At 49.7% G+C, this 22,400-nt stretch overlaps 9 protein-coding genes across 9 annotated transcripts; 4 read left to right on the top strand and 5 right to left on the bottom strand.

Annotated features, from left to right (window-relative positions):
- Nucleotides 1–305: 305 nt before the first annotated feature.
- On the bottom strand, nt 306–2,058 carry N7517_007233 (uridine kinase family protein; the record flags this gene model as incomplete). The annotated part of the gene is made up of 8 exons (XM_056724963.1): nt 306–789; nt 849–1,080; nt 1,134–1,175; nt 1,235–1,348; nt 1,397–1,439; nt 1,494–1,638; nt 1,696–1,823; nt 1,888–2,058. 8 exons carry the CDS (start codon nt 2,056–2,058, stop codon nt 306–308), a joined length of 1,359 nt encoding a protein of 452 aa, XP_056581213.1.
- A 415-nt stretch (nt 2,059–2,473) lies between these two features.
- N7517_007232 (glucose-induced degradation complex GID8) lies at nt 2,474–3,730 on the top strand (the record flags this gene model as incomplete). The annotated part of the gene is made up of 4 exons (XM_056724962.1): nt 2,474–2,488; nt 2,541–2,620; nt 2,809–3,004; nt 3,221–3,730. 4 exons carry the CDS (start codon nt 2,474–2,476, stop codon nt 3,728–3,730), a joined length of 801 nt encoding a protein of 266 aa, XP_056581212.1.
- Nucleotides 3,731–4,245: 515 nt separating this feature from the next.
- N7517_007231 (putative NADH-ubiquinone oxidoreductase 64 kDa subunit) lies at nt 4,246–6,559 on the bottom strand (the record flags this gene model as incomplete). The annotated part of the gene is made up of 5 exons (XM_056724961.1): nt 4,246–4,262; nt 4,339–5,070; nt 5,135–5,285; nt 5,350–5,690; nt 5,749–6,559. The coding sequence occupies 5 exons, from the start codon at nt 6,557–6,559 to the stop codon at nt 4,246–4,248; spliced, it is 2,052 nt and encodes a 683-aa protein (XP_056581211.1).
- Nucleotides 6,560–7,146: 587 nt separating this feature from the next.
- Nucleotides 7,147–12,652, bottom strand: N7517_007230 (putative sister chromatid cohesion protein Mis4; the record flags this gene model as incomplete). The annotated part of the gene is made up of 4 exons (XM_056724960.1): nt 7,147–11,999; nt 12,057–12,193; nt 12,245–12,434; nt 12,496–12,652. 4 exons carry the CDS (start codon nt 12,650–12,652, stop codon nt 7,147–7,149), a joined length of 5,337 nt encoding a protein of 1,778 aa, XP_056581210.1.
- A 348-nt stretch (nt 12,653–13,000) lies between these two features.
- Nucleotides 13,001–13,502, top strand: N7517_007229 (DNA-directed RNA polymerase I core subunit RPA12; the record flags this gene model as incomplete). Its single annotated transcript, XM_056724959.1, has 3 exons — nt 13,001–13,115; nt 13,187–13,418; nt 13,484–13,502. The coding sequence occupies 3 exons, from the start codon at nt 13,001–13,003 to the stop codon at nt 13,500–13,502; spliced, it is 366 nt and encodes a 121-aa protein (XP_056581209.1).
- Nucleotides 13,503–13,624: 122 nt separating this feature from the next.
- Nucleotides 13,625–14,684, bottom strand: N7517_007228 (deoxyhypusine monooxygenase; the record flags this gene model as incomplete). The annotated part of the gene is made up of 2 exons (XM_056724958.1): nt 13,625–14,147; nt 14,215–14,684. 2 exons carry the CDS (start codon nt 14,682–14,684, stop codon nt 13,625–13,627), a joined length of 993 nt encoding a protein of 330 aa, XP_056581208.1.
- A 987-nt stretch (nt 14,685–15,671) lies between these two features.
- On the bottom strand, nt 15,672–16,457 carry N7517_007227 (ETC complex I subunit; the record flags this gene model as incomplete). The annotated part of the gene is made up of 3 exons (XM_056724957.1): nt 15,672–15,981; nt 16,046–16,156; nt 16,219–16,457. 3 exons carry the CDS (start codon nt 16,455–16,457, stop codon nt 15,672–15,674), a joined length of 660 nt encoding a protein of 219 aa, XP_056581207.1.
- A 228-nt stretch (nt 16,458–16,685) lies between these two features.
- On the top strand, nt 16,686–17,407 carry N7517_007226 (F1F0 ATP synthase subunit f; the record flags this gene model as incomplete). Its single annotated transcript, XM_056724956.1, has 5 exons — nt 16,686–16,796; nt 16,868–16,882; nt 17,028–17,181; nt 17,237–17,302; nt 17,382–17,407. 5 exons carry the CDS (start codon nt 16,686–16,688, stop codon nt 17,405–17,407), a joined length of 372 nt encoding a protein of 123 aa, XP_056581206.1.
- Nucleotides 17,408–18,263: 856 nt separating this feature from the next.
- On the top strand, nt 18,264–22,370 carry N7517_007225 (uncharacterized protein; the record flags this gene model as incomplete). The annotated part of the gene is made up of 6 exons (XM_056724955.1): nt 18,264–18,509; nt 18,573–18,828; nt 18,877–19,044; nt 19,104–19,285; nt 19,330–20,550; nt 20,586–22,370. The coding sequence occupies 6 exons, from the start codon at nt 18,264–18,266 to the stop codon at nt 22,368–22,370; spliced, it is 3,858 nt and encodes a 1,285-aa protein (XP_056581205.1).
- Between the last annotated feature and the right edge of the window lie 30 nt (nt 22,371–22,400).

Genomic DNA, 22,400 nt, shown 5'->3' with positions numbered 1-22,400 from the left:
ATAGTCGAGACCCATAAATTATTTCTTTTTTCTGCCCGCCGAAGTCAGGGCGGTCAGGCACGTGTATTCTCAAAACGGCAAGTCTATTTTTTTACTTCCCAAGGCTATTGTCATGGAAGACAACTCAAGAAGATACCTAGGTAAATTGTAATCGTATTCGCTTGAGTTTGAGTAAATATGCAAGGTTTGTATAAGCACGCTCTTGTTAAATGACAATCCGGGTAACCCAATGCTTGGTCTCGGAAATAGATCATGGTAAATGTGTCAATATATATACTTGGATGAGCAGCAAATGAAGAAACATCTCAGCATCCAAAGTACCGCTTCTCTATCCAGCGCGGTTCTCCCTCTTCCTCGATACGTCCAACAATCACATTGATTCTGGGGTAAACGGCAGTAAGCCTCTTGAGGCCCCGTTCACCTGCTGCGCAAGTTACGAAAACGATCCTCCCTTGTTCCACCCCATGATCAATCAAGACACGAACAGCCATAAGTGCAGCACCTCCACTGGACATTTGAGAGTCCATCAGAATGACAGTTGCATGCTCCTCGATCTGCGTCGGAAGTTTTAAGTAATGCAACTCTGGCTCATCGTTGCTCTGATTCGTTTGGATGAGCACACGACCAGTAATACAGTCGGGAATAGATCGCTTAAGCGCAGTCTCCATGCAAGAGCCTCCACGTAAGATAGCCACAGCTGATACGATACCCTTGGGATGCAAACCGAGGTATGTGTTCCCTTGTGGTGTTTCCACATTTGCAGATACATACGATGTCATGTCCAAGGCCCTGGGATGGTGGTGTCAGTACAGTAGCCACAAGGCACACATGAGAAGGGACGGTAGTACTTTTCAATCAAGATCGAAACCAGTCGATCAAAGTAGAAGATGTAATCCTCTTGCTCAGTTTCGGGGGTCTGCAGAATAGTATTCATGCCAATAAACTGCGGAGTCGAGGGCAAGACATGCACATTTGAAGGCAGCTCTACTTCTGCTGCAATCAAGCCTAGATTGCGAAGCGCTTCGGTGTGGTTGTCGGATTTCTCCTGCAGCTTGCGTTGAATATGTTTGACCACCATATCTAGGTGAATTAGTGTATAGCTCTTAAACTAGCATCTCCGGGAGATTGCATACCGATAGCGGTGGTGTTCTCAATACCACGTGGGATGATGATGTCTGGGATCCAAAGTTAAAAAAAAGTCTCTAACACCTTGCACACTCATACAACTACCAACCTGAGATAGGACGTTGAGGCTCCACAAATCGAGTGTAAGAAGGCTTCACAAATTCAAACCATTGTTTGATGATTCCTTCAATATCACGTCCTCGCTCACGGACGTCACGCAATACTATATATTGTCAGTGGGGACTAACGTAGCACGATTGAGGCAACTTACCCCTGCGACCTAGGCATACATCCATGTCTGCTTCAACAAAGATCTGGACCATAGATTAGCACCGATAAGCAGAAATATAGCGAAGAAGCTATTATACCTTCACATCCAACATCTCAACGATTCTGGGATCATGAAGCGCCAAAATCCCCTCGAGAATGATTACACGAGGGGAGTAGAGGGTGGTCGTATTAGGCTGCCGCTGGTGCTCAGTAAAGGAGTAAATTGGGATGTTCGCTTTCTTTCTGTGTTACATCTAGTCAGGCCAAAGAGAAGAACTATCGGAAGAAGAGTAAATTTACCCTTTCTTCAGATCACGGAGGGTCTCCACCAGCACATCAAAGTCAATCGATTCCGGGCAGTCGAAATCATACTCATTTGCATGGGCCTTGTGGTGCTGTTCAGAAGTTAAGGTCTTGTAGAATGAGTCCTGCATCGAATATGTTAGAACAAGAGTGTCTCAATTCAGATGCACTAGAGTTCGCAAGCTGTACCATTACAAGGATCACCACCCACGGCAAGTTCAAAGACTTGACAATCTCCATTGCCACGGAACTCTTACCGGAGCCAGAGCTTCCAGCAATACCAATAATGCTCAAGTCCTGCCATGGTGGAGCATATCGCACTTCAGTGGACAAAGAATAAAAAGGTGAAATAGATTCCATGTCTACGTGTGCAACAATACAAGGTAGGTATCTTGACCCTCTCCACCCCTCTTGATTTCGATTGTGACCTTAGCTGGTTAGGTGGGGACCCACGATAATTACCTAATGTTCTAGTCCTAAAGCGGGTTAGTCGAGGTCCATTTCCTGGAAGGTTCCAAGATTGCCGTGGCTGCTCACGTGAGGGCCAGGTGGTGCTTAGTAATATATTTATAAGCGTCCCATTTGAGTTTAGCGCATATTTTCGCTTAAGGTACTTCTTCCGCCGCGAGCTTTTCAATTCCTTTTCTCTTTCACATCCAACCCGGTCTTCTCCCACAAAGCGATTTGCCTTTCCCCATGGCCGTCGTCTCTCGGGTTGCCTTCCAGCTTTACGGATAGCTTCAGATTATATTCAAGACCGGCTATCCAGTTCATAATGTCTGCTAATCTTGTATGCTTCTCGGCTTGACACCCGTGGTTGCTGGCATTTTAACACTATGCAGATGTCCCGCACTCCCTCGACTGCGACGCCTACTTGGCATCACTTCGAGCGGAAGCTCGAGGAGGTCAAGCCATCTAAGACGTGAGTTACCTCTCTTCCACCTCCCCCACCTGCCCACCACCGTGACATGATGTTCTTGAAATTAAGTTGGGAATCTCTCTGAAAACAAGTGAGGAGAAACAAATTTGACTTATCCTTCTGATTCACGTCACCACTGCAAAATTTTCATTCATCCGTTGAATCAATGGTTACTGACAATTACAATGCAGTGATATCAACTATTTGGTCATGGATTACCTCATCACCAACGGCTATCCCGCTGCTGCGAAGAAATTCGCAGTGGAGGCCAACATCCAACTCAGAACGGATTTGGAAGCCATCCAAGAGCGGGTTGAAATTCGCACTGCGATTCACTCGGGTGATATCCAGGCAGCTGTTGAGAGGATCAACGAGCTGAACCCTCAGGTAAGAGATTTTTTTCCCACTAGCTTACTTCACATCCCTTGGCCCCACTTGCTATGATTTTACCAAGTTTCATGCACCACTCTTAAACTCCCTTCGGGGACATTTGCAGAAAAACAAACATCTTCAGTCCTTAATATGAGCAACTGCCAAATATTGAATCCTACCAGCATGTCACAAATTTCATGTCAAGTGCCATGGCTAACAAGACTTCAATAGATCCTTGACGAAGACCCATCCTTGCACTTCGCCCTCCTGCGTCTGCAGCTGGTTGAGCTGATCCGTACCTGCATGGACACCCCAGGTAGCGATATTACTCCCGCCCTGGATTTTGCAACGGCACAACTTGCACCGCGCGCTCCTACAAACCCACAGTTCCTGGCGGATCTCGAGCGGACTCTTGCCCTTCTGATTTTCCCCAGTGATAAACTGGCCCCCTCGCTTGCGTCGCTCCTGGACCCTGCCCTTCGTAAAGAAATCGCAACCCAAGTGAACGAGGCAATTCTGCAGAACCAGGGCGCTCGTAAAGAGGCCCGGCTGCGCAATCTTGTGAAGACCCGGGCGTACGCCGAGCAAAAGGCACGAGAGGCCAAAAAAGACATTCCAGATACCCTGGACATTGGCTTGGTCGGCGATTCTCACGACAACAGTAACAGTAATGACCTTGCTACTAACACCCGTGACTCTTTGATGTCCAACAACAGCGACATTGACCCAATGGTCTCTTGATCCAACCTTTCAAGCTGGCCTTGATTGTCAGTCGGATTCCTATCCTGTTAAGACATAATATCCTTTTTTTCGTCTTTGCTCTTCTAGCGCGGCGTCTTGGATCCACATTTCTAGGTGTTCGGGCGATGGTATTTCGTTAGCTCCAATATAGGTGTTTCGACCCCTTTACAATAAAAATGGCTTTATAATCTTGATTTTGGTCACGTATCCTATTTTATCCTGCGTATGGTAGTTCTGTGCCGTAGTACCACCGGATTAAAATTTGGAAAAGGCGTACGATGCATGTATCAGCAACAGGCAGATGTCCCACAAGAAATTCAACCTGTAAATATAAATCAAGCTTGGCTATGAAAACTAATAAAGAAGCAACAAAGGCAAGATCTATCTATGGACGTGTTTTAAAGCAACCAAAATAGCTCTGGACCCGCTGCCTGCCGAATATCGAACATAAAATCAATCATAAATGTCTCTAGATAAACCAATGACAGGTCACAAATAAGAGGGAACGACGGTCCTTAGAAGCTCATGAGATCTAGAGAATAAAAGCATTAGCAAAGCACGAATGTTGATGGATACCTCGGGAGACAGTAAGAGAATAAAAGACGTACCTCTTCCAAAGAGCGCTCTCTTGCCCCAATCCATGGCCAGCATACACCGCGTGCGGAAGCTGACACTCTCAGCAAAGTAGATACTACGCCAAAGATACATAGCAATGACACCGCCACTGAAGCTCATACCACCAAAGTCAAAGATAGCAGCGTTGCTGATGTACGCCAAGCTTCCGAGATGCCTGTACTTAAACGCCTTGTAGACAGCATCGTCGAGGTCACCGTAGTCGATCTCGTTGGCCCTGAGGCCGGGAAGGGCGGCGGCAATCTTGGTCAGTTTACGGCCCAGGTACACGCCCTGCTGGTTAGCGCGTTGGGCAGTGGCAGGCAGGGACGTAAGCTTGGTGTCAATCTGGTGGAGGAGCTCGGACAGCTCGCCGTAGTCGAGGGTGCCAGAGTGGTCCTTGTCGTACTGCTCGAAGAGCACATCCAGGCGACGGAGATGATTCGAGGCTTGCGGGAAGCGTCTCTTTACCCGAGTGGCAAATTCTTTCCATTCGGAGAAAGTGAGCTGCACTTTCTCGGGGTCACGGCCTTTCTCCCAGGCAACGGTGCGGAGGAACCTGACGATGTTGTCTGCGATGTTGTTCTGGACTGTTGAGCAGTCGCCAATTGCGTAGACGTCGCCTAATGGAGCGCCGATTAGACGGAGATGGGAGTCGGTTTCGAGAGCGTGCTTGTTGTTTTGGCTTTCGAGTTTGTTAGAGAGTACTTCTGAAATCTCGGCTCGAGCTAAAGAGATGTTAGTGGTGAGTTGATCCAGTATATTGAGTGATGGTGGTGTTAGTATACTAACCAACTCCAGTGGACCACAAGCAGAATCCAGTTGGGATTTCTTTTACAACGGTCTTGCCGTCTTCCACCTGGGAGAAAAGAACCCGATCGCCGCGCACTTCCTTGACACGGGCGTTGGTCAACACCTCAACGCCATCGCGAGTGAATCGGCCCTGCAAGGCGTTAATACTAGAACAATCCCAAGGGAGATTCAGATGTGGAGAAAACATGACGTACCTCGGCATACTTGGATAGTGCTTCGTCGTAAGTGTTCAGGATGTGGCTTCGGCTTTGGATGATGTGGACAGACATCTCGTTTCGTACAATGCGAGGGAAAGAATGAAGCAGATCTTCATTTAGGAGATCGTACAGCTCGGCGGCGAATTCAACCCCGGTTGGGCCACCTCCACACACCACAAAGGACAGCAGGCGTTTGCGCTCTTCATCAGAGGTGGTGGGGAGACACGCGAGCTCCATATTGTCTAGAATTTTATTCTTGATTTGACGAGCATCGTCAATTGTTTTGAGGAAGTTACAGTGCTCAAGGCCTTTCACACCGTGTGGGTTTGTTACACAGCCTAGCACATAGAAATGTCAATAAATTTACTTGCTTGCTTGTTCTCTGGCACAACATACCGACTCCGATAACAAGCTTGTCGTATGGAAGATAGAAGTTCTTCCTCTGACCATCTTGGCCAACCTGGGATACTTCCACCAGCTTCGAAGAGAAATCAACATCAACCGCCGAAGCCTTGAGGAAGTGACCATTGATCTGGTCAATAATGCGCCGAACGGGCTCAACCAGCGACCGAAGACCCAAAGTTCCAACCGTACCAGAAGGTAACATGGGAGTAAACAGGAAATAGTTAGTAGGGGAAACAACAGTAACATGGTAGTCGGCAGGGTTCAAGTTCTTAAGGAGCGCGATGGTACCCCAGCCTGTTCCCAGGATAACCAGACGAGGCTTATCCTTCTGCCGAAGCATAGCCTCCGAGTCGTAGTCGCCAACCAGCACATCCGCAATGGGCAAGTTCTTCGGGCCTCCGAGTTCAGGACTGAGAGCCAATTCCGAGACCGGAATATCCGTCCCACTTGCACCTTCGCGGTACGTACTAGCATCGTAGAGGAAGAAGGCGACTACCACAGCGCCGGTAGAGATGATGAAGAACCCGCAGTATGTAAAGACCTTGCGTATAGCAGTCAAAGCACGGGATTGTTTCAATGGTTCCATTTTAGCTGCGATCTCTGATTTGGATCGGATCGGTATCGAGCCCGGCACCAAGGCTCGCCATTGGGGGGCCGGTCGCCGACGAGTGTGCAAGGATCGGGATAGGGGTTGGTGTAAGGTAATTAATGCCTTCCGTGTATGAATTCGACCTGGTAATGACCCCATTGACTTCACTGCGGCGCCGTCCGCACAAGGCCGGCGCAGCATCGCGTTAAGCATTGTCATAACAGGAAGGGAGCTTGTGTAGAGGATGTTCAGCGATGGAGAACAGAGACGAAACAGTTCATGGTCTTTCGCTGTGCACGCAAATAACGAGCGACCTTGACACAATCTGAAATAACAATAGTCTATCTCACAAAAGTCCACACAAGGATACGACAGGTATCCATGACCAGCGACGTCATCATATATCGGTCACGTGCCAGGAGCACTCGGGAATCCGGCATCAAAACTTTGAACTCATACGACAGCTCCGGGCTCCGTTATAAATTCACCGACAACTATATCTAGATAAGTCACTCTGTTATGTACCAATGGAAATGAATCCTGGAGTTCTATTATATACCCATAACTAATGGGAGTGGATATCGGGCCGAGCTCGAGGAAAGCCTCAAGCTCAGAGCATGTATGGAAAAAAGCATAAACATAGCAACCACCCATTTCGGTCTCGATAAAATAAAGAAGCCATTCCCCGCGGAATGCTTCATGTGCAGAGGAAAATAAATAAAACGCCGACCTCGCTTGACATGCAGATAATTTAAAAAAAAAATATTTCCCTGTATGATGGATGATGTGGATACGAGAAATCAGTCCCAATCCAGGTCCTCGTCCGGCTCAACGCTGGACTTCTTTCTTCCGGTTGAACTCTTCCGGCCCTTAGGTCGCTTGCTGAGGTTTGAACTGGAGACGGAGCTCTTGCGCTTCATGGGCCGAGGAGCCACCGTCTCGTCGATATCTCCCGCAGCGTCCAGGCTGTCCCCTTCTGCGTCCTCGTCTCCATCCACCCTGAATTCCTCATCGATGGAGAGTAGGGTTGCAAACTCTCGACATTTTTGGAGCATTGATTCCTCGCTGTCTAGAGCTGTCATATTTCTGGCGATGGCTTCCCAAAACTTGTCACCGGTCACTCCGTGCACCTTGGTGGCAGTTTTATTGAGCTCCTTCGTTGCAGGTTTCCCTTCTTTGTTCTTGCTATGAGCATTGACTCCGTAGAGACGACGAAGGTGGGTTCGAGCTTCCCAAAGCATTGACAATGATGCAGCAGCAGTTGCCAACAGTCTCAATGTCGCAGGGTTAGCTTGCCGCGGTGTGATCGTCGATTGAGGCATCTCAGGCGCAAACCCTGGCATCATGCCATTTGAAGCATCCAACTGAGGCGGACCAATCGGGGTGGGAGATATATCCGTCTCAATCGCGTGGGCAATAATAGTACCAGTCGAAGAAACGATACGCTCCATACACGCGATTGTTGGCACCACTTCAGCCAATTGGCCGTAGTCAAAATGGGCCAAGTTCTGGGAGATGAAGCGTGCTAGTAGAAGGTGTTCTGGAGGGTTGCCAGTTACGTCCAATTTCTTCAGTTCGAAGTTGATTTTGGAGCAAAGGTTCGCGAGGAACTTTTTCTGGTAACGGCTGTTGCTGATTTTGACGATCTCAAACAATGGCGCGAGCTTCGAAACATAGGGTCGAGGATTAGCACCATTGGAGTCGCCGACAATATCACGCTGGTAATAGAACGCTTCTTGCACAGCCCGCATGTATTCTCGCTCAAACATGGATTCGTACTGTTGGTGGAGCATTTTGTGTGTGTCGAATGCGATTTTCGCAATTGCAGGTACCGTAGAAGTCTCCAGAGACACGAGAACGCCCGCGCATTCCTTTGGATGCACTAAGCCCTGTCTATTGATACTCGCAATGAGCTCAATGGCAGTCAGTGAATAAGTATCCTGACGCGATTGGGCCACCTGAAGCATGTTTGAGAGGAAGTTTTGGGCGATCAAAGCAGCAGCACCATCGTTGTCGCTAGCTCTTAAAGAACCACCCAATCTAGTGGTGTCTTCCTGACTGGCGGCTTCCGCGGTTGGCATAACGGCCTTTTCTGATTTGCCTTCATGGATGGCAAAAAAGTCTGCAAATGATCGGAGAACGATGTTTTGTAGGCTGGGGGCATCTTCCTTGAAAGCCTGAGCGAAAGTCTGCCGTGTGCGTTCTCTGCCAAATTGACCAGGCCAAGACTGGCATATAGATCCCAGGCTTTCGAGAGCCATGACCCTCAGATCGAAGGGTGAATTTGATGCAGTGAAGGGAATAATGGAGTCAACCATCAGCCCTGCAACTGAGCCACCGGCCCATGTGGGGAATTCACTCTTGAAATGAGATGCATACTTTTCAAGATCACAATGCCGCCCAACACAACCTGCAATGCGAATATAACTCTTGGCACGGGCGAGGATTGCAGCATGTGTAGCCGAGGAGAGATCAACACTTTTATACTGTTGCAATGGTTTCAGTACTGAAACTGTTAACTTCACCAGTCTGTTCGTATTTTGCAGAACACTGTTGATGGTCCACAAACAAGCCATGACTTCGTTCAACTCGGATCGGGCGAGCTTGGCAACACTCTTGAAAAGATCATTCTGCACTTCCTTGAGAAGGGTGTTGTGGGATGATGACAAAAATGGCAAGACGCAGCGATAGATAACCACAACCGATCGGAATATGAAAAGATCATCCGCGGTAGAAAGGTGTCCGATGTAAGGATGCAGGGCCTCCAACTGATCCGGGGTAAACAGCTTTGCGTTCGACTTGGCAAAGACGGTGATCGTCTGCAAGAGAGCTTGCTGGAAATCCTTGCTGGATCCATCTGAATCCTCCACCAGTCTCTGGAACATGGTAGAGACCATCGCCTTACAAACTTTGAAATTCAATGCCGCAGATTTGGATTTGTCCGAAAGGACCGCTTTCAGACATACGCTAAGAGACTCCAGGGCAGTTTCACTGCGCTCGGTCAGACCAACGATGAGGCCTACCTGCTCTCCGAGTGCCATTTTCAGTTTCGGCCCTTCGGACGAGGAATCAATGGATTCGTGGAATGGAACGAGCCATATTTCTTCAAAGGTTTGGCGAGCCAAAGATGCCACGCTCTCCTCAAGATCGCCTGTGCGTTGGAGGAAACTATCAAGAATGGCTAGTTTCAATTCCTTCCGAGATGTTTTGTGGTAAAGTTCCTTCAAAAGCCCGATGCAGCGTTTCCGGACACCAGCTGTTTGATCGGCTGCACAGGCCAAAATGCTTCGACATCCTTCTTCTTCGAGCTTAGGTTTCAAACCAATGCATTGTCCGATCAACTGCAACGCAGAGTCTCGAACCATGGGTGAGGCATCTGTCGTACACCGGTGTATTACGCGCAAAACTGAGGGATCTCTGTCAAGAAGGTTCGGGTCTTTCTCGAGCATGTAGATAACACTTTTCAAGCTGCGGCTGCGAACCTTGGCCGAGTCACCGAGGAAAGAGGCCAAAAGAACTTTGAGAATGGTGTCGAATGCTTTGCCGAAGTTGGAATTCAAGACCGTGAGGATATAGGCAAATTTGCCATGCACGTTTGGAATTTTGTCGAATTCTTTATGGGTCTCCAACCAGCGTGGATCTGAGAAGGATCTTGTTAAGAGCGTAACCAAATCATCAGTCACTTCGTCGTGTGCAATTACTTCCTGGTCCTCGGGGTTGTAGTATAGGGCGCAGGCTGTTTTGGCCCATTGAGCCAAGTAGTAGCCCCGTGCGCTGGTCAGTTGCCAATTGTCGGAATTCTTGTCTTGTAAAAGGTGCTCGAGCGCAATCCTATACGGACCCGTTGGAGTGATGAGGTCTTGATGATGCAGTGCGCCAGAAGAGAATTCCTCAAATTGTTGTTTGAGGTAATCGGTCAATTCACTATCGGAATCTTCTAGAGCCGGGAGCATGTGCTGGGCGGTTGCTATCAGGTCTGAGATAGCAGATCCCATCCAGCCAAGAAGCTCAAGTGCCATACTCTTCGCAGTCGCCGCGCTTTTATCTTGGTCGGTGATTTGAATCATGCGTAGAGCCAAGATCCGGAGAAGCAGTTCTGCAGCTGGCCAATCAGCCGACCCCAGTACATTGATCAGATCCTGAGTGAAAAGGTCCAGGATATTCCGATATGGCTGGTCACCAGTTTTTGTCGAGTTCATAGCACGCTGAACGATGAAATTCACAATGTACTGTGCGGAGCGCATAGCATTGTCGTAAAGTCGGTTGGCCTTGTTCGCCAGCCGTTCCAACGATTCGTCTGACTCGTCGTCATCCGACTCACCATTCGCATGGTCCTCGCCATTACCCATAAGCTCGTCGTCATCGTCATCGGCTTGTGATTTGATTCGACGTTTGGTCTTCGATCGCGAAGGTGTTTCCAACGCAGTTGTCTGAACAAGCTGCAGGACTAATGCGGTGAGCAGTTGGATGTTTTTTCCATCTGCAACTTTGAACTGCCGGGCATTCTGACGTGTGGTGGGAAGTTTCTCCAATGAGACCAGAATCTCATCCAGAATGAACGGCCGCTGCTCAGGGTATTTTGAAAACACTTTTGCCAGCACATCCATCGCACCACGTCTCGCAGGCTCGTATTTCTGGTATCCTAACGCGGAGTCTTTGTCATTGTGCGCATTTTCCACAAATATTAGCTTTGCAGCAAAGAATTCCGCAGCCGTGATCGTCCCCTCGGAGACGTCAATGCGAGACAAAAAGTCTGCAAAAAGAGTGAGAACTTTCTTGCTCTGGTGGACAAGAGTACCAATGATCCGCTTTTGGGCCGAGAAGAATTGGAAGTGCTGGCTATCTTTGCCACCAGGACGCGATTCCACTGCGGGAATAATGCAATGGTCAAAGAGATGGTTGAGAACGGTGGGAATGGCCTCGATAAGATCTTCTGGGCAGAGCTCTCGCTCCGTCTGACGCCCAGACATCGTCTGCAGCAGCGTTCCGATTGCAAATAGTGCATTCAAGACATCCTCGATCTTACCCAGCCACTCTTGGGACTCAACCTCACTGGATGAATCGCCTAAGCTTATGTCGAGAGATTTTGCAGCAATGATTGGCTTTTCGCACAATTTTTGTATGCGGTTGAGATAATCAGACGGTATGTCCTGGAGTCGGTCAAATCCTGCAACTTTCCGAAGGGCTTTCTGGAGGCGAGTGTGAGCATCAGAAGAGAGTATCAACCCATGCACTTCTAGAGATGTTGGGTTCACGAAAATGGGGTTTGGTGTGTCAGAAGTTGGGGGAGTCGAAGTATCGGGTTCAATTTGATCTTCCGCTTCAAAAACCTCGTGAAGAAGGTCCTGAAGCTTTTGCAAGGCCGCATCTGCTTCCTCTTTTTGGTCCTTAAGTCGCACCGCCGCCATGGCGTCTTGGCCGTGGGCTTTCAATTGTTGCTTCTTCGCATTCGCGTGATCGCTGTGTTGGGGTACAGGTTTGACTGGAATAACCACGGAGAGTTGGCTCGATGGGGGACGATTCTGCTCAAAAGAGGCTGAGAAAGATGTCGACTGCGATCTGTTCGTAAGGAATGCGCGCTGGTTGAATGAAGCAGCTGTCGTCGGGGTGAGGTCTTTCTTTTCGGGTTTTGTCTTTGAAGGTGCTTCGGGGTCTGCAGCCGGTCAGTCAATTAACTATGTACAAACAGCCGTAGTATCTTGAGGCTTACATCTGAATGCAATGTCCGTAGAGGTAAGCATCATCCGTGCGAAAGAACCAAGGCTATTGCTACCGGAAGTAGTACCATCAGGATCGTTTGGGCGCAACTGTTGACTTCGCGTAGGAACCTGAGGAAGCTTGAATTTGCTATGAAATCCAAATTAGTTAACTGCGCTTCAACGACTCGGGTTTCCTTACAATTCTGTTAGCTGGTCTCCATCCAGCAACTGTTGAATATATTCTCGAGATGTTTCTAAACGACTAGACTCGTCCCGTCCAGATTGCATCTCCATGTCAAGTTCACCCAGTGTTTTGCGGCCTTCTTGGAGGACATGGTTTATAGAAGTAGTATTTGAGGGTCGACCAACATCGGGACGTAGGATACAGTCTGTGCATACAAGTTGTCAGTTAATTGAGCAGAATTGAAGAGATAAAGAGAACAGACGAACCGAGACCAAAGATAGGCGCGCTGGACATGGATGAGTATTGTAGTGCTTCATCCACAGATAGCGGCCTTTGTTGAAACTGCATATTGGAGGCATATGGTGGCATTTGATCATGGCCGTTGATGACCACCTGGACGGCGGGTCGTCCATTCTGGTCCATGGTCGCGGTTAAGTCAAAAGAGGTAGGCGCGAGTCACAAGGTTGACATGCTCCTGGTAGAGACATGGCAAAGAAGGCAAGCGCCTTATGACATCCCTAGATCATTTAGGTAATGAAATAAATACCAGAATCTGAAAGAAAATGAGCTGAGCTACGATCAAATGAGTTCATGAATTCCGTATGGGTGACGGCACGTTTATTGCCGTATGTGACCGCCTATATGGAGGCTCGTGCGTCAAAAAAAAGTTGCATAGATTATTCGCTGCATAAGGCCCCGATTCGTTGTCACTTTGCTTGCCCTCCTGATCTTCTGCTTCCAGATCGTGAAGTTTATTTTACACTCGTCAACATGTCTGTCATCGGTTCCTTAATTTTCTGCACTGATTGCGGTAATCTCCTTAGAGAATCTACCGGTAATGCAGATGCGATTCTGCACTGTGATGTCTGCGGCACTCGGAATAAAGGTGGGTGAATAAAAACTTTTGTCGTTTCTGCCAGGCTGCTAGGCGATTCATTGCTAACTTATTATTTGCAGATACAATCCCCCAAACAACTGTGTCCGAGTCTAAGCCCTCCGCATTCCCCTCAGCACTGAGAGCCAAACGATCGGCAGTCCAGACCCTATCAGCAGAAGACCGAAAGACTGAGGCTATTATCGATCGTACATGCAACGACTGCGGGAGGAAGCAGATGTTCTACACTACGGTGCAACTTCGCAGTGCTGATGAAGGAAGTACCGTGTTCTACAGATGTGTCTGCGGATTCAAGTATGTCCACCCGCCTGAACAACATATATTTATAAATGCTCAACAAATACTAATTATTTCGACAGGGAAACCTCCAACAATTAATCTGAGAAACATGGATTTTACAAAAGATGTGGGGAAATGTCTATTTTTGGGGAAAGGCTGTATAACTAGCTATTAAAATCACGACCGTTACGAGACAAATTTCTTTTTTTGCACGATATCCATCATGCAGCAACGGGTGCAGCGCTATCCGGGATCAGCGCATATTGGGTTTCGCCATTCTTCTCAAACTCTGCCATGTCAAGAGCAACAATGACACTGTCCCTGACCACCTGATCGGGGTCATTCAAGAATTTCTTCAAGGTCTCCTCCACACCCTCCTCCTCGCCCAGGCTGCCAAGGGCCTCCGCCGCTTCGTGTCGCACCATTCCTACTTCCGTCAGGTCACTCAGTGAGGCTGTGAGACTAGGGATCGAGGCAGGGTGGCAGAGTTGTCCAAACACAAAGGCAACCTCATGGCGGAATAGAGCAGATGGGTCCTTGAGGCCCTTGGCCAGCGCGTTGACGGCATCGACTGCTGTGGGAAGATCTGGGGGCGAGGCAAGATCGCGCAGACCGAACATTGCACGGTACCTTTGGAACAGAGGGAGCTTTGTGTCAAGTAGTGTCTTTTCCAGGTCGGGGATACAGGGTTCAGCGCTGGCCTCTAGGGGCATGGGTGGAGCAGGGTCGATAGAGGTGAAATCACTGTAAATCAAAGATCTCAATGTCAGCATTTCTCTTCATGGTATATCATATCCCGCGCAGATCGTACCTAGGCTTCAGTTTCTCAGCCTTGCGCTCTTCTGAGTTCTCCCACAGGATTCGGTCGACAGCAATGTCGCAAGTCTCCCGAATAATATCCAGTTCATTTGTATCATCTCTCAGTCTCTTGAGGATATCCAAGCTATCCGCGTATCCAAGAGCGCCCAGCGCCTCGGCAGCCTCATGGCGACACATCGCATCCTCCTCGGCATCCTTCACCACATGCTGCAGGTATGCAACAGATTCGAAGTTTTTGGTTTGGCCGAGGCAGTAGGCAAGCTCATGCTTGAGCAGAGCTGAAGGCGACGCGAAACCTGCGGCGATCGCTTCGATGGCAGGGAGGGTCTGGTCTGTGGTGGGCTGTAGACAGGCCAGGTGCTTAAGGGAGAAAAGAGCACGGAAGCGACGGGCAAGCGGCTCAGATTCGGAGACCAGGACCTTGCGGAGAGTAGGAACGGTATTATTTGTTTCGGAACCCATTTTGAGGTGTGTGCTTAGAGGACCTCGGGAGTATTAAGGGAAAGAAAAGTTGTTAATCTTTTTGATCTTATCAATTTTTAGAGTGGGGGGTGGCGGGGCCCATTCGGGCTTCAGCTGCGCATGGGTTTTTGCTCGTACGTTATTGTCTTCAATGCTTCCGGTGTAAGCCCAAGCCATAATTTCATTTCCTAAGGGATTAGACTATCCTAACATTGCATAACCAATATGGTGTTGTAGGTTTAAATATTGAGTATGCGGGTTTTCGTAGGGAGCGCCGATCCTAGAGGATATATATATAATCTTTTCCTCTTTACAGACCTTCTGTCTGTAAATTCCAGTGTTCCTTGAGCCATGAAAAACGACAATTAACCGAATAACCAAGTAGAAGTCATTACACCTGTTGTACACATATGGCGATAGAGCCAAAATATCCCAGTCAATACCGGAAATAGAAACTTGAATAGATCAGTTCGAAGCAACCACAAAACTGAAGCTAGACCTTTACCTTCAAATGTTATTTTAGAAAATGATAGCTCAGATGCACCATGCTCATGCAATGATTCTAGGGGTTGTAATGATACTATAGAAAGCACGTTGGGATCCGAGCACAGCTGGTTTGCGAAATAGCGGACAGTTGGAACTATAGGCATTGGTTGACGGACTTTCCTAGGCAACTTTGTTCAATGCCACAAATAATATAAAAATGAGCCAAGTAATGATCTCGCACTTTGTAGCCACTCAGTTGTCTACGCTCAGCCCACAGTAAATGCGACTGGACTGGGAATCGGTCTATTGGCTGGAAGCCCTATATTGTACATCGTCCCCTTCCTTTTGATCCTGGTGGTGGAGTTGGTAATTGCTAGCCTTGAATTATGACGTCTAGAGATGATCCATGTTAGAATACGATATATAGAAGTGCTTGAAATTGAGAAATTGAGTTCGAGTGGTAAACTGGCAAATATGTACATAATACAGCGCGAAGTCAAATCATTTGGTCTTGATATGTCTGATCTTCTTGGGTTCGTGAACGAAGTTGTTGGCATAGGACTTGGGCACAAAACGGCGCTCGTTCGGTTCCTGAACAAAGTATTCATAGCCCTGCTTCTGGGCAAAGTCAATTGCGTCTTCCTTCGACTTGAACTTCAGGTTGGTGCCCTGCATGCAATCGGCAGACGACTGCCAGCCCATGAGTGAGTTCTCCCAACGGTGGCCCCGCTGCAAGATGTCCCAATCCATGCGCCAGTGGTGCTGGTGCCAGGTGCCGGACTGTGTTGCGGCCTTGGTAGGGCGATAGATACTGTGGGAATCATTGGTTAGTTTGTGGGAGCTAGGCGATACGGCTTGAAATTTGTATAACGTACCGGACAGTGCGGGCCTGGAGATCGGTGGGGGCTCCGGAGAGAACGGCCGCGGGGAGAGTGTTGCCGGGCTCGCTACCATCCATGACGCGCTTGGGCACCGGTGAGAATTGCCTTAATTGAAGCCAGAGAGTTAGTGAAAAGATCTGCGACGGAACCAAAGGGGGATGTCGTACGAGGTGCCGTGATCAATGGTGGCCTCATAATCCGGCTGGTGACGGGCCATAGCCTCGGAGGGGGTCTCCTTGGTGATCAAGGAGCTGTCCTTGGGAGGCGTGGTGGGAGCATCCGAGGTGGTGGTCTTGATGGAAGGAACAGCCTTGGGGGAATTGACGGAGATGAAACGGGCATTGACAGGCGCAGCGAGTCGGCTGACCCGAAGGCTAGCAGCACCCCCGATTCTGAACAGTGACATTGTGTCTTTTTTGATGTGGGAAATGGTCGTTGCCAGTGAGGACTCCCTTCAAGTGTGGTTTGGTTGCGAATTACAGACAGGTCACGACACCGCCGAATCGGGTTTAGCCGGGCTTGGCAAGCCGAACACCCGCAGGGCTCGGTTTGTTCCTCCTTCCTCCTCCATCAGCTTTCTTTGGTTCACTTGCGCTGCGAATCAACGTAAGTACACGTCTCTACCACCCTGCAAATGCTCATTGAGAGACTCTCTATTCAATGCGACCAATTTCTGACCCCCTTCAGCCTAGACAAGATGAGCTACATTGCCCGCCGAGGTCTCTCGACCTTGATCCCCCCCAAGGTAAGAACCCCGTCATTCATGACTATTTGTAGTCATCCGATTCTTGAAATGATGCTAATTGTCCCCCCCAGGTCGCTTCCCCTAACGTGAGTTACCCCCGCGCTGCCATCTTCGACTTAGTGCATCCCTTCGACACCCGTCCCGCCCCGAAGCCGTTTTTCGTGAAGCCCACGATTTGATTCCAAATGCCGCCTTTCTTCCGCCTTCATAACTGACATATTCTCAATCAAGGCTATCGGTGCCGCCCAGGATGCCGCCCGCATGGAGCGTGTTGTGACCTTCTACGCTGGTCTTCCCCGTGGCCCTGCCGCTGCTGTCAAGCCTACCGGTCTCATCGGTCGCTACCAAGCCCGCTACTTCAACGGCAAGAACGCCTCCGGTGTTCGTACGTATTCGTCAATTTTCCCATTGTATTGATACAAGTACTGATTTTAATGCAGCCCTTATCCACGCTATTGGCGGTATCCTGATCCTGGGTTACAGCATGGAATACTACTTCCACCTGCGTATGTGTTTCCCAGCTATCAAACTGCTTATATACCCTCTTTATAGTTGGGACATCACTGACTTGATTTCTTTGACCAGGCCACCACAAGAACCACCCCCACTAAGCTTTCCCTTCCCATCGAATAGGTGGAGGATTGATGTATATACTGGATCCTCTGTCCTAGTGCAAGGAGACTGTGGTTTTAGCGAGAACTTAGAATCTCACTGTATTTCAATATTCAGATTTACTATCCTTTGTTGTTTTGTCGTAGTTGCAGTAGATTTGGAAGTATACATATTACATAGAAGCTTGAGTGACAGGCTCTTTCCACAGTTTTTTTCATCACATGAACTTCACACCAGATATCCAGAAATCCCTGGGAATTCTGATTTGCAAGCAACGACAGCATCTAACAAAATCACTGCTTAAACTGATCAAAAGATCAAAAAACTAGGGCTTTCGAAGAGATTCAAAAGGTGTGTGGGCAGACCTCACAACTTTCGTACGGGCCACGCTAAACCGAAAGCAGCGACCCTCAGCTTCAACCCGAGTTGACTCTTGAATCTCGTATCATCTCCCTATCTTTGTATCATCAACCGTCCTTACGCATACTCCCTCCCTCTTTACCCTAATCCCTTTCTGGGACCTCCTGGGCTGCGGATTTCCCAAGACACACGCGCCTATCGATTCCGCGATCGTGCTCTCCACACCGAGCCCAACTTGACACGGGCTTTCTCATCAACACCCGAGAGAGTTGACCCCATCCCTGGTTGTAATATCCCAAATATTCAGGGTGCAACCAGTCAAGGAACCAGTGCAACTGTGGCGATCCTTGGTATCTGACGATAGGTATGTCTTCTTGGGAATCTGGCATGTTTGATCTGCGACTGCCTATTATGTCCCCGGATCTACTCCCCCACTGTCAGGGTACTTGGCTGACATGGTCGCAATTATTGTATGGAACAGAATCGAGTATTGTTATGGCAGAGCAGAGCAACCGCGATGTGGTAGATCAGACCCTGTCGGGCGGCGAGCCTTCGCCTTCCGACGTTCCTGCGAGCACCAACGACAATCTATCTGCTGGAGGGGACGCAGGGAAGACCGAACATATCGCAATGACCACCGCTACATCGAACAACTCAAACTTGAATGATCAGCAAAATCACGAGAAAGCGAACACTCTTGATTCACGGGGGAAAGTGCCGCCGGTGACAAGAACGCCGAAGGTTCCACGATGGTGAGCATTGCTTCTGGATGGACTGCAAAGCACTTTGCTAATATGGACACAGGATACTTCTAAACAGGGCGCCGGAGTTGTTGCGACTCGAGTTCTTGAACTTAATGGACTGGCCTCAGCATCGGATGGCGGAGACGACACAGCATCACAAGGTGGTTCGGAATCGGATGCGAGCCGATCAGATGGCAAGAATCCCACCCATAGTGGCTCAGTCAAAAAGCCAGCAGGTTTCAAGCCAGTTTCATTTGCCAAGTTCTCGGTAAACAAGGTGCCGGGGGCCCCAACACCACCCAAGGTGCCGGAGAAAGGTATGTTCTTTCTCAAACTTCTCTCATAGTTGATTCTAACTAGCCCAGTGCCAACTTCTACAACACCACTCGGTACCCCACAGCCAAGCTCCCGACCGCGCTTGGTTGCGAAGACTACACTCGGCATGCGTGATTCCTTTTCGAAGACTGGAGCAGGCGGAGGCAAGCCTGGTGGATCAGGGCCTGATCCAAATCAAGTATGGAATAAAAACAGACGTATGTATTGGTCATGCGATGGGGTGGAATTCTTTAAACTGACATTGATATCTGTGTAGCTGTTGTGCCCGCTCCTCCGAAGCACTTGACTGACGAGGAATTGAAACAACAATACGGGATTCATATGACTTCTCGTATCCAAGAAGATGGGGCTGTTAGCTCTGAAGCAAAATGGGCGGATATTGATGATGATGAAGACGATTGGGCCCCTGAGACGATTGAGTGGACAGATGGAACTAAGGTCAATCTCACTCAACATCACACTGAACCCCCGCCGGCTCCTAGCCACCGGGAGCCCAAAGAGCTACCGCCTGTAGAGCCAAGCATCGTGAAGGAACCCCCAAGGTTGCGCCGAAGCCAACTATATCAATGGGTTCTCGTGCTATGGTCCTCAAAGTGGGAGCGAACGCTGAACGGCAAGCGAGAACCGCGAGTGCTTCTTCTAACGGCACAAATGACAAAGTTCCATCTAGCTCTACCAGCCCAGCCCCGCCATCCAAGTCTCCTTGGGCCGCTCTACCTCCCGTCGAAAGAGTGTCTCCAGTCATTGCCCCAGCTCAGCCTCACCAACAGCGTATGCCCGTGAGATACCCCCCGAGAGATGACGGCCACCATGGCCCAATGTCAATGCCACCCAAGGAGATTGCAGCGGATGACTTCAACCGTGCATGGAAAGACCAGTCGGATTTGCCTCAACTTTTCAATCCTCGATCTTCCCAGTACGAGCCGGTGGCAGAAACCAGGAGAGGATCTTGGCGGCATGACCAACACCCCCGTGCTCCTGCGGTTTTGCAGAGGCCGAACGATCATCCAAGTGGCCCGGCAGAGCCATCTGCTGCCTTCCAGACGCACAGATCTAGTCATCAGGATGGTATGGGCTGGGGTGGTCGTCGTCGCACATCATCGAACGTGAGCGGAGGAAGCGGAGGGTTTGACCGTAGGATGTCGGTTGGCCGATTTGATGCCCCTCCCAGATACAATGATGCTCGAAGAGGTTCTCAAGTGAACGGCCTGGGTGATTCAGCAATAGTGGGTCACGAGCAGCACCATGGCAAAGACGAAATTACTCTGTCTGGTCCAAATGGCACAGCCCGTCCAGCCGTTGATGTAGGTATGTCTCCTGTGGAAACACCAGTGGTTCCTCAGGTTCCTCAGGTTCCGCAAGAACCTCAGGAGGACCCTGTTGCTTTACAAGAGCGTATTATGAAAGAGAAACGGCTAGAGGCGAGGCAACGAAGAATTGAGCAGGAGGAGAAAGAGGAAGCAGCTAAAAAGGAGAGGATTAGGCAACGTCTCGCGGCGATGGGTCCTGCGCCAGAGAAGAAAACCCCCGAAACGCGCAACCCCCCTCTCTTCAATCTCAACCTCATCCTCAACCTCACCCTCACCCTCACTCTCTTCATCCTCCTCAAACCCCTTCCCAACTTCCTCATCCACCCATCCATACTATTTCTTCACCCCCCAAACCTCCTGTTCCAGAACCCAATCGGGAACCGAAACAGTATGGTATGATGAAAGTGCATCATCCCGACTCTGTCAAGAAACTCGTTGGTGCGCATGATCGTACATCTGAGAGCAAACATCTCAACCGACGTGTCTCATCACCCCACCAAGATCCCCATCGTGACTCTGCACCTTCATCTACCTCCCACCTCAAGACTGAACCCCACTCACCCGTCCAGAGCAAGGCATCTGATACCAAGCTTGACGAGCACGGGACTCAGTGGCAAGGCAATTTAACTTCGACTTCACCCTGGTCCCATCCCAATATTGCTGTGCCTTCCACATCCGCCAAAAATCTGTGGAAACCCTTTGGCAGTGACCGCACTCCGACTCTCGGTAACGGTATCTTTGACCAACCTCTGGGGACTTTTACATCACGTGAAAACCCTCTAGGCCAACTCGGCATGGATTCGTCAAATATGCCTACCCCTCCCAAGTTCTCAGCTCCTAAGGAGCCAACCGATTCCTTGCCATCACCTGAGGCACGCCACCCCTCATTTGACCCTCTCAACCCAATTGGACGCCCCAGCCCAATTGGCCCACCGACCAACCGGAATTCTCGTTCGATTAATGATTGGAATAATTTCCATGAGAACGCCCTGGAGAAGGAATCACAGAACGCCAAAGAGTTCCTCAAGAGACTCCACGACAGACAGAAGGGAGCCCCAGCCCCGCCACCCGCGCCTGTTGTATTCAGTGAAACCTGGAAGAAGACACGTGCCACTGAAGATGGCAGACGAGTCGTCACACAGGTCACTGAAAGGGTTGTCAACAACGACGAAGACATCGCCAAGGCTAAGGCAGCAGCTGCCAACCAGCAATCCAATCCACTTACGAGCCTTGATACTCCTATGGATGGCCTGAACGTGTCTGACATTGGTGTTCGTTCAACCGGCAATGTTCCCACGCGGAGCTCTCGATTTTTCCCTCCGGTATCCGAACAGTCGAAGCGCCAGGTCGCCGAGAAGGGGCGTAGCAGTCCTTCGCCTCCCCCTCCAGAAGAAGTTACAACTCATCCTGTGTACTCCGGAGACTCCAGCCGGCCCCACGTTAACCTTCCGACCCCCAAGCCTCCCAAGCCCGTTGTCAAGCTGCCTCCTAAGGCCATTGGTGCCCCGGCTCCCCCGCCGACATTTGCTTCTATGGCAGCTGCACCGCCGCGTCACGTGGGCCCTCCTTCTTCGACTGCGCTGTCGTGGCAGGACAAGATTAATGGTCTCTTTGGCAAGACCACTCCTACTCAGAAGAAGAGTGTCTTAGCTGTGACATCAGCTACCAAGGAGCCTCTTCCGGTTCATGCAGCTCCCGTCTCTGTCTCTATTCCCCAGACCAAGATCATCTCCCAGTCTGGAGATGGCGATTTGGCCGTTCGACAAGTCAATGAACAGGACGAGATGTTCGAAGACCGCGAACCTGGGTCTCTGCCTGCTGTCCGTGTGCCAAATATGGCACCCCAGAATTCTTGGAGCGCATCTCGTCCTTCAGAGCGATCCCGTGGAAAGAGTTTCAAGCCGGTGCAGGCCCAGAGCATTCAACCGTTCCTGGTTGGACACAATGATCGCGACAATCATGGCAACACTCGTGCTTCGGTGTTCCTTCCAGGTGGCTCTGAACCTAAAGGTTTCTTGATTCAACGCAAGGCTGGTCCGACTCGAGGCCGCAATACCAATACCAACACAAATATCAATGCCAGACCTCGCAAGGGAATCAACAAGTCCGGCGATGTTTCTGGTGGGTCTAAGAAGCCTACCCCTAACACCGTCTCACGACAACAACCGCGCCAGCGGTCGGGCTGGAGCCCCGAACCCCCCACTTCTCGTTAAGAAGTCTCCGTTCCCACAAGCATATGGATT

The sequence above is a fragment of the Penicillium concentricum genome, assembly GCF_028827145.1.
Source record: "Penicillium concentricum strain IBT 3081 chromosome Unknown utg000002l_segment0_segment0, whole genome shotgun sequence".
NCBI lineage: Eukaryota > Fungi > Ascomycota > Eurotiomycetes > Eurotiales > Aspergillaceae > Penicillium > Penicillium concentricum.
Note: the sequence above shows the minus strand (reverse complement) of the source record. Positions and strands in the feature narration are given on the sequence as shown.